The sequence below is a fragment of the Entelurus aequoreus genome, linkage group LG12 (genome assembly GCF_033978785.1).
Source record: "Entelurus aequoreus isolate RoL-2023_Sb linkage group LG12, RoL_Eaeq_v1.1, whole genome shotgun sequence".
NCBI lineage: Eukaryota > Metazoa > Chordata > Actinopteri > Syngnathiformes > Syngnathidae > Entelurus > Entelurus aequoreus.
This window is the reverse complement of record NC_084742.1, coordinates 66,729,079-66,739,967: the sequence shown is the minus strand read 5'-3', so window position 1 is coordinate 66,739,967 and position 10,889 is coordinate 66,729,079. Positions and strand designations below refer to the sequence as shown.

Below are 10,889 nucleotides of genomic sequence, written 5' to 3'. Positions count from 1 at the left end.
GACCGGTAAATTGAGAGCTTTGCCTTCCGGCTCAGCTCCTTCTTCACCACAACGGATCGATACTTGGGGAAGGCTATGCAGAACAAAACTAAAACTGAACTGGCTACAAAGTAAACAAAAACAGAATGCTGGATGACAGCAAAGACTTACTGTGGAGCAAAGACGGCGTCCACAATGTACATCCGAACATGACATGACAATCAACAATGTCCCCACAAAGAAGTTAAGTTAAAATACCAATGATTGTCACACACACACTAGGTGTGGCGAAATTTGTCCTCTGCATTTGACCCATCCTTTTGTTCACCCCCTGGGAGGTGAGGGGAGCAGTTGGCAGCTGTGGTGCCGCGCCCGGGAATCATTTTTGGTGATTTAACCCCCAATTCCAACCCTTGATGCTGAGTGCCAAGCAGGGAGGTAACGGGTCCCATTTTTTTTTATAGTCTTTGGTATGACTCGGCCGGGGTTTGAACTCACAACCTACCCATCTCAGGGCGGACACTCTAGAAAGAAGGATAAAAACAACTGAAATAGTCTTGATTGCTAAAACAAAGTAGATGCGGGAAACATCGCTCAAAGGAAGACATGAAACTGCTACAGGAAAATACCAAAAAAAGAGAAAAAGCCACCAAAATAGGAGCGCAAGACAAGAACTAAAACACTACACACAGGAAAACAGCAATAAACTCCAAATAAGTCAGGGTGTGATGTGACAGGTGGTGACAGTACACCTACTTTGAGACAAGAGCTATAGTGATGCATGCTTGGTTATGCTTTAAAGTCATATCCAACAACGACTTTTTACTGTCAACTGAGTTTCGTTTTATAATGATTTCTGCTGGTGGTGTGCCTCCGCATTTTTTCAACGCAAAAAATGTGCCTTGGCTCAAAAAAGGTTGAAAAAACTGACCTAAAGGTTTCATTGTACTATCCCTGTCAAATAAATAAATAAAATAAATAAATAAAAAGAAGCGTGAAAGCCAACCTTTTGTATAGGTGCTGAGAAAACACCGCTTAGAGACACTATTCTATCGTTTGGCAACACTTTGAACACCATTTTCTTCACTTATTTCAGCAGGAGGGCAAAGTCTGGCCCGGGGGCCATTTTCTGAACGTGCATCTTTTTTTTATGGCACATTGTAGGAGTAAAATAAACAAAACCAAAAAACAGCAAAACTTGAAAAATAAAGCCAAAAGACATAACATAATGGAGAAAAGGCTGGAATGCTAGTAACAAATGACGTCACGCTAGTGCAAGAATATTAAGAAGAATATTGTTTGCTTTATATACTCGAAGGCTCAATGCCTCTCCTGTTATTTTTTGAAGGTTAAATAGTTATTCATGATTATATTTATAAGCACAGTATTTATTGTTGTAATATACTAGAAGAGGGAGGTTATAGATAGTTGCCTATTCTGCGTTAGGAATGTGTACTGGTACTGTTTGGTACCGGTTCCAAGGAGCCAGTTGAGATTCTGGACTAATGATACATCTATTGGTATTCGTTTCATCCAGCTGACCGTCATCTACTGCTGGACAATTGTGACAAAAACAACAACCGCGATTATTTTGAATGATATTGTAATCACGATTATTCAGTCATTTGAAAAGTATTTGTCGTACCACCAAAACTCAACTTTAAGTGTAGTTTAAAAACAATAACAATATAGTACAAGTAAAATAATAGCAATAACAATACATTTAAATAACCACTGAGTTGAGTTTGAGTTTATTCGGAACATGCATGTATACAACATGATACATCACACATGCATGCATACAACATGATACATCACACATGCATGCATACAACATGATACATCACACATGCATGCATACAACATGATACATCACACATGCATGCATACAACATGATACATCACACGTGCATACATACAACATGATGCATCACACATGCATGCATACAACATGATACATCACACATGCATGCATACAACATGATGCATCACACGTGCATGCATACAACATGATACATCACACGTGCATGCATACAACATGATACATCACACATGCATGCATACAACATGATACATCACACATGCATGCATACAACATGATACATCACACATGCATGCACACAACATGATACATCACACATGCATGCATACAACATGATACAACACACATGCATGCATACAACATGATAGATCACACATGCATGCATACAACATGATGCATCACACATGCATGCATACAACATGATACATCACACATGCATGCATACAACATGATGCATCACACATGCATGCATACAACATGATACATCACACATGCATGCATACAACATGATACATCACACATGCATGTATACAACATGATACATCACACGTGCATGCATGAATACAATATGATACATCACACATGCATGCATACAACATGATGCATACAAAGCAGTTGCTAACACTTTTGTTCACTTTGTTCAATTTCTTACAAATGTATGGAAACATTTTAAAAACGGTAATGCACGGCTTACTTTTTGAGTCTGAAGAAGCTGGTGGCTCGGTTTGTAGGAAGAACTGGATTGCACGGATCCGCACTCATTCCTCTGGTGTAACACTCTACAGCGTCGTCGTATTTACCCTCTTTGAAAAACGTGTTACCCTAGCAACAAAGAAGCGGTTTATTAATGTTGTTGTATTGCACGACATCGTATGGAAAAATTACCTTTTCCTTCTCTGCTAAAGCTCTCTCCTGATCACACGTGACATCCTCAGCGTCTGATTGGTTCTCCTCCTTGTCCACCTCTGCCAGAGCCTTGTCCTGGCGTGCAGAGAACACATGTTACTTCTGTACTCACCTGCTCTTTAACTGTGTGAATACTCCAAAACATTCACTCATATTATTTTATACACCAAAATTCATTTATTTATTCTATTTATTATTATTATTCTGCAGATTTTGGCGCATTCTGCTTTCCACATTTTTCACCTGATTCAAAGCGTTCCGACTTGAAACTGTTCAGCCTATTTGGGAATCGCATGTTTTCCCTTGACAAATTCCCAAAATTCCCAGATTTCCCAGAATTCCAGGTTTTCCGGGACATTTTTCCCATTCAAAATGAATTGGCCATTTTTCAAACTTTCACCATTTCCACATTTTTCAACCTATTCAACACATGCCACCATTCTGGAAGTTCCAACTTTCCTTTTTCCCAGTTCAAAAAAATTCCAGGATTTCCCAGAATTCCTGCTTTTCCAAAGCCCTATTTCCACCCTTTTTTTTCGGGCGACTACTCATTCCACATTTTTCAACGCATTTCACCCGTTCCACCGTCAAAACGAAGTTGTTTTTTGAAAATGGTTAACAACTTAAATGGTCTAAATAAGTTGAAATAGTCGGTGTTGAAATTTTTCAAATCGGTCGAAAAATGTTGAAGTAGTAACATGTTGGATTGAGAAATGGTATTAAGGAATTCCTGGAATTTCAGGAAAACCGAGAATTTCCAGTTAAAAAAACAGCTTAGTTTTGACGGTGGAACGGGTGAAATGCGTTGAAAAATGTGGAATGAGTAGTCAACAGAAAAAAAGGTGGGAATAGGGCTTTGGAAAAGCAGGAATTCTGGAAAATCCTGGAATTGTTTTGAACTGGGAAAAAGGGAATTTTCAATTTCCAGAATGGTGGCATGTGCTGAAGGTGGAATGATTTGAAAAGGTTGGAAAATGTGGGAATTGTGCAACTTGGAAAAATGTCCCATTCATTTCAATGGGAACCTCCTGGAAAATTGGGGATTATGGGAAAAGCGGAATTTTTAAAAATGATTAGGAGCATGAATGTCCTAAATGAGCTGAATAGGGTGGTATTAGAATTGTTTAAATCGGGCAAGAAATGTTGAAGTAGTAAATGGTATTAAGGAATTTCAGGAAAATTGGGAATATTTTTGAAAATGGTTAAAAACTTGAATGGTCTAAATGAGTTGAAATAGTCGGTCTTGAAATTTTTCAAATTGGTTGAGAAATGTTGAAGTAGTAACATGTTGAATTGAGAAATGCTACTACGGAATTCCTGGAAAACCGGGAATTTTTCCAGTTCAAAAAAGTACTTTGTTTTGACGGTGAAACGGGTGAAATGCGTTGAAAAATGTGGAAGGAGTAGTCACCAGACAAAAAAGGTGGAAATATGGCTTTGGAAAAGCAGGAATTCTGGAAAATCCTGGAACTTTTTTTGAAATGGGGAAAAAGGGAAGTTTGAATTTCCAGAATGGTGGAATGTGTTGAATAGGTTGAAAAATTCCTGGTTTTCCCGAAATTCCGTAATACCATTTCTCAATTCAACATGTTACTACTTCAACATTTCTGGACCGATTTGAAAAATATCAACACCGACTATTTCAACTCATTTAGAACGTTCAAGTTTTTAACTACTTTCAAAAAAATTCCAGATTTTCCTTAAAATCCCTAAGACCATTTACTACTTCAACATTTCTTGCCTGATTTAAACAATTCTAATACCAACCAATTCAGCTCATTTAAGACATTCATGCTCCTAATCATTTTCAAAAAATTCCGCTTTTCCCATAATTCCCAAATTTCCAGGAGGTTCCCATTGAAATGAATGGGACATTTTTCCAAGTTGCAAAATCCCCACATTTTTCAACCTATTCAAACCATTCCAACACCAACACATTCCACTCATCCTGGACATTCAAACTAACACTTTCCCAAGTTCCAAACCGAATTCTGGTTTTCCTTGGAAATTTAAACTCTTCAACAGTCAAACTATTCCAACATTCAAACCATTTCAGCGTTTAAACGATCTCAACATTTAAACTAGGGATGTCCGATAATGGCTTTTTGCCGATATCCGATATTGTCCAACTCTTTAAATACCGATACCGATATCAACCGATACCGATATCAACCGATATATACAGTCGTGGAATTAACACATTATTATGCCTAATTTGGACAACCAGGTATGGTGAAGATAAGGTACTTTAAAAAAAATTTTTATAAAATAAAATAAGATAAATAAATTAAAAACATTTTCTTGAATAAAAAAGAAAGTAAAACAATATAAAAACAGTTACATTGAAACTAGTAATTAATGAAAACTAGTAAAATTAACTGTTAAAGGTTAGTACTATTAGTGGACCAGCAGCACGCACAATCATGTGTGCTTACGGACTGTATCCCTTGCAGACTGTATTGATATATATTGATATATAATGTAGGAACCAGAATATTAATAACAGAAAGAAACAACCCTTTTGTGTGAATGAGTGTCAATGAGTGTAAAAAAAAACAAAAACAAAAAAAAACGATACCGATAATAAAAAACCCGATAATTTCCGATATTACATTTTAACGCATTTATCTGCCGATATTATCGGACATCTCTAATTTAAACCATTTCTACATTCATACTACATTCTGTCAGCTTTTCACTTCAACTTCAGCATTGGAGCATTCACACGCAATTCCTTCAGGAATTGCCTCTTCTAGTTCATAGATGAGCTACCACGTCAAACTTTTCCCACGATTGGTAATCATGCGCTTTTATCCTAATCGGCGCTTTGGTTGTCTCTTCGGCCTTGGGGTCACCATTTGCCATCTTCATCCTCTTCTTCACCCTCATTTTTGCTTTGTAGTCCTTGTTGCGCACGGGTGGGAGGTTTGACTTTAAAAGCAAGACAAAATGCTCTTAATACTCAAGTGATAACCATCTAAACGTGCAAATCTAGGGCAAGTACGAACCTGGTCGTCCCCCAGCTCCCTTCTCTTCAACTGCTCGTCTTTTGTCTTCATGTCCGTCTCCCATGTCTCCAGATCCTTCATGAAGCTGTGCAGGTCTTCTGCATTCTGACGCATCTGGAGTTGCAAACCAAGTGCTTTGTCCCCACCAGACATGGCTTTTCCCTGCGGTGGGGTAGGAGGACGCACTTCAATGTTTACTTTCGCTTTGAAAGCTACGGTCTTGAACTGGATAAGAAGCTACTTAAAGGCCTACTGAAATGAATTTTTTAAATTTAAACGGGGATAGCAGATCCATTCTATGTGTCATACTTGATCATTTTGCGATATTGCCATATTTTTGCTGAAAGGATTTAATATAGAACAACGACGATAAAGTTCGCAACTTTTGGTCGATGAATAAAAAAACCTTGCCTATACCGGAAGTAGCGTGATGACACAGGAGGTAGGATTCCTCACAATTCCCCGTTGTTTACAATGGAGCGAGAGAGTTTCGGACCGAGAAAGCGACGATTACCCTATTAATTTGAGCGAGGATGAAAGATTCGTGGATGAGGAACGTTAGAGTGAAGAACTAGAGAGGCAGTGCAGGGTGTATCTTTTTTCGCTCTGACCTTAACTTAGGTACAAGGTCTCATTGGATTCCACACACTCTCCTTTTTCTATTGTGGATCACGGATTTGTATTTCAAACCACCTCGGATACTATATCCTCTTGAAAATGAGAGTCGAGAACGCGAAATGGACATTCACAGTGACTTTTATCTCCACGACAATACATCAGCGAAGCTCTTTAGCTACTGAGCTAACGTGATAGCATCTGGTTCGAATGCAGATAGAAACAAAATAAATAAATCCCTGACTGGAAGGATAGACAGAAGATCAACAATACTATTAAACCATGGACATGTAACTACACGGTTAATAATTCTCAGCCTGGCAAAGCTTAACAATGCTTTTGCTAACGACGCTGAAGCTAACTTAGCAACCGGACCTCACAGAGCTATGATAAAAACATTAGCGCTCCACCTACGCCAGCCAGCCCTCATCTGCTCATCAACACCCGTGCTCACCTGCGTTCCAGCGATCGACGGCGCGACGAAGGACTTCACCCGATCATCCGTTCGGTTGGCAGCTAGCATCGGCTAGGTGTCTGCTATCCAAGTAAGTAGTCCTTGTTGTGTTGCTACAGCCAGCCGCTAATACACCGATCCCACCTACAACTTTCTTCTTTGCAATCTCCATTGTTCATTAAACAAATTGCAAAAGATTCACCAACACAGATGTCCAGAATGCTGTGTAATTGTTCGATGAAAACAGGGCTTTTTGTATGGTGACACATTGGGTACGAATACTTCCGTTGCCGTCGTGACGTCACGCGCATACGTCATATCCAAAGGAGTTTTTCAACCGGAAGTTTAGCGGGAAATTTAAAATGTCACTTTATAAGTTAACCCGGCCGTATTGGCATGTGTTGCAATGTTAAGATTTCATCATTGATATATAAACTATCAGACTGCGTGGTCGGTAGTAGTGGCTTTCAGTAGGCCTTTAACCAACAGGAAGCAATACGTGAAGATAGGCGAACACACTTCCACAGAGCTAAAAAATACCTTGTGGCATACCTCAGGGATCAAAATTGTTCAATCTCTATATAAATGACATTTGTAAAGTTACAAAGGACTTAAAGTTAGTATTATTTGCAGATTATACAAGGCTGTGTTGTTCAGGAGAAAACACACAGAAGATAATACAAATAATAACAAATTAAAAAGATGGTTTGACAAAAACAGACTATCTTTGAATCTCAGTAAGACTACAATAATGCTATTTGGTAACAGTAGAAGAGAAAGTCAAACACAAATTGTCAGAATAATTGTATCTAAGTTATCACAAAACTTTGTGTTGCCTTTGATCCTACCAAGCAAAAAGCTTGTAAACTCCACTGGGTAGGATGGGAAGCGACATGAAGGTGTCGGTTTCTTTGATGTATTGTAATCCACAGGAAGATTTTGTCTTGACCCGAGATCTACAAAGCGGAGAGGAAGCAGGGCCTGACCCCCCCTCCAGGCACCTTTTTCTTTGAACTGTTTTGTGACCAAAGGCAGTGGCTGTTTACGACCCCCTTCCTTTAGAAACAGATGTTGCCATGTAATCAGGGAAAGTCCAAAAAAAAGAGGAGGCGTACAATCTTTCGTCAGAGCATGGTGGGACACTGACCAAGAGTACAGCCCAGATGTTTCTCCTCAATTGAGCTAAATTTAATTCTGTCTCTGTTTAATTCCTTGCTTCTTTGTCTGTTTAATGGATGCCATCAGTGTTTGAACCTGACACAAATACAAATAGACGGAGTAAATATCGAAAGGGTAAAAGAAAACACATTTTTGGGTGTAATAATAGATGATAAAATGAATTGGAAATCTCATGTAAAGTAGCAAGAAACACGTCAATGATGAATAAAGCAAAACATATTCTAGACCAAAAACCACTTCATATTCTCTACTGCTCACTAGTGTTACATATCTGAGTTATTGTGCAGAAATGTGGGGAAACAACTACAAATGTGCGTTTCATTCACTAGCTGTGTTGCAAAAAAGATCAATTATAATAATACATAATGTTTGATATAGATGTTTGTTAGTGTTGGGGTGCCCACTTACTCAACTTATGCAACCTTATGTATAAGTTTATGTGTAGGGCATCTGAGTCTGAAAATGACATAATCACTGTGATAACGAACACTGGCTGCAGTTCTGTTAGGTACTCATCTGGACTGTGGAAGCATTGGCACACATGTTTGTATGTCAGAAACTGACATTTGGGCTTTATGTTTGATTGTTTTGTTTTTAATGTTTTGTATTGTGTTTATATATGTGTAATGGATCTTAAGGTCTGCAATAAAGATTGATGATGATGATAGAGAACATACAAACCCTTTATTTATTAACTCACAATTATTGAAATTCAACGATTTGGTGCATTTACAAACATCTAAAATTATGTATAAAGCAAACTATAACCTTCTTACAACAATTATCAACAAAAGAGGAGCAATATAACCTTAGAGAAAATCTTATTAAAAACATTTGTACGCTCGTACAGCACTTAAAACCTTTAGTACATCGGTATGTGGAATTAAATTATGGAATAGATTAGGTAAAGAAATGAAACAAAGCAGCAATATGATTCACTTTAAGAGACTGTTCAAACTACAAGTGTTCACAAAGTACACAGAACAAGAATTGTGATGAACATTTTTAACCCTTTTTTTTATTTAGACAAAGATTATTTATGTATTTAATATTTGTATGCTTATTATGGTATATTTGTTAGTTATTTATTCACTGTTCTGTTACAGAGAAGAAGGAAATGGGATAACATTGCTATGGTATGAAAAGGGGTAGGATTAAATTGATTGATTTAAACTTTTATTAGTAGATTGCACAGTACAGTACATATTCCGTACAATTGACCACTAAATGGTAACACCCCAATAAGTTTTTCAACTTGTTTAAGTCGGGGTCCACTTAAATTGATTCATGATACAGATATATACTATAAGCTCTGCTTCTTCCTACTCCTTTTCGGATGTGCTGTAATGAAACAACTGTACATGTGTGATGCATGACATTGTGTCGTATGCATGTTCCACATAAAATGAAACTGAAGCTTTTCCACAGAATCACGCTTAAAAAATAGCCAATGAATTCGATTAACTACAGCTATACACAGTACCTTTTACTGAAATCGAGGCCGTCTCTGTCCCGCTGAGGATTAAATTTCAAATTGAGTTGAAATTATGTTTACTTCAGAAATGTATCAAATTGTAGCTTTTCATGCGCTAATGTTGTTGTTGTGCAGCAGCCATGACAGCAGTCTCCCTGCACGCATGCGCAGGGGATGACTTCTTCTATTAACATCCACCAATGTCGTGGTACACCAGCGCTCCCTCTGTTGAGTCTGGGTAATTACATGCCCTACCGTCTATGTTTTGCTTCCGTGCCTCCTTTGGTGCTGTCCCAGTCCATTACTAACGTTTCGCACTCACCGGAAAGAATTATCGTAATATTTATCCGCTTCTTCTTCTGTTTTCCTTTTTAACCGTGAACTGCAACCACTGCGTTTAGTCCGTTACTGAGCCAAAAACGGGGGTTATTAGCGCACCAGCACCTACGCGCATGCGCAGAATGTGGGGCAGGACGGAAGTTACCAAATAAAGCTTAGACATGTTCTAAGGGTACGCAGCATGGACCGCTACTGCCTACTGGCGGTGACGAGACGCGGGGCCGCCATCTTGGAGTGGTGATCCGCTCCACTCAGTGCAATTCATTTGGCAGGAGCAATGAACTGTCAGCGCATTTAATTAATTTTACCTCACTGAATACCACTGATTTTCACGCGCTTTTTTGTCAGACGTGTAGCTATGATAAAGGACACATGTTTTATTATTCATAGTTTGCTCAACAGTAATAGAATATTCTTATATGCTATAAGTGACCAGACGTCCGAGATCAAAACTGGGAATATAATCCCAGAGAAGGGGGGAAAAAACGCTCACCTATTTTTAAGTTAAAGAAACAATATGATTAGGTTATATATACATGCGTATATCCTACATAAACAATGTATGAATACATTAGATATCTATATATCTTATAGACTGTATCTCTGTTGCTGCAGCAGCAGAGAGTTTATTCTGTCTTGACACTTTGTATTGATATTTTGTATTACATTCTTCCCTTAAATGATCATGTTTACAGTGATTGTTTTATATGTATTTTTTTATGTATTTTTTATGTACAGTATGTCCATTTGGATACAAGCGTCTGCCAAATATTTAAACATAAACATTTATAAACACCTGAAAGTCTTTATATCAGCTAAAACCACCAATCTGTTTCACTGGATTCAGAATAAAACCAAATTCTGTCTTACCCAACAATGTTAGTATTTGAATATTGTTACTTGAAGACTTAGTCCTGGTTACAATTATACTGTTAAGAAAGTATTGTCTTATACTTTGCCTGAAATGAGAATGCATCATAATCAGTGGCGGCTGGTGAATTATGTTTTAGGTGGGGCTGAAAGTTTGTAAAGCAAACCCCTGCAGGGGGTCATCCTCCCCCAGAAGATTTCTTTGTGATTTTCACATACAAATGAAGCATTCTGGTGCATTCT

The 10,889-nt window shown here is 38.1% G+C and overlaps 2 protein-coding genes across 2 annotated transcripts in view; both read right to left on the bottom strand.

Moving 5' to 3' along the window:
- The window catches only part of LOC133662934 (RNA polymerase II-associated protein 3-like), a 21,873-nt gene extending 12,176 nt beyond the window's left edge, over window positions 1-9,697 (bottom strand). The window contains exons 1-5 of the mRNA XM_062067145.1: window positions 9,447-9,697; window positions 5,716-5,877; window positions 5,480-5,638; window positions 2,687-2,782; window positions 2,496-2,623 (exon numbers count right to left, since the gene is read on the bottom strand). Of these exons, the coding sequence (XP_061923129.1) occupies window positions 2,496-2,623; window positions 2,687-2,782; window positions 5,480-5,638; window positions 5,716-5,868 (536 nt within the window). The 5' untranslated portion in view covers window positions 5,869-5,877; window positions 9,447-9,697. The remainder of the gene's footprint in view (window positions 1-2,495; window positions 2,624-2,686; window positions 2,783-5,479; window positions 5,639-5,715; window positions 5,878-9,446) is intronic.
- Window positions 1-10,889, bottom strand: part of LOC133662466 (FYVE, RhoGEF and PH domain-containing protein 4-like) — a 205,945-nt gene that overhangs the window by 69,835 nt on the left and 125,221 nt on the right. The window lies entirely within an intron of this gene.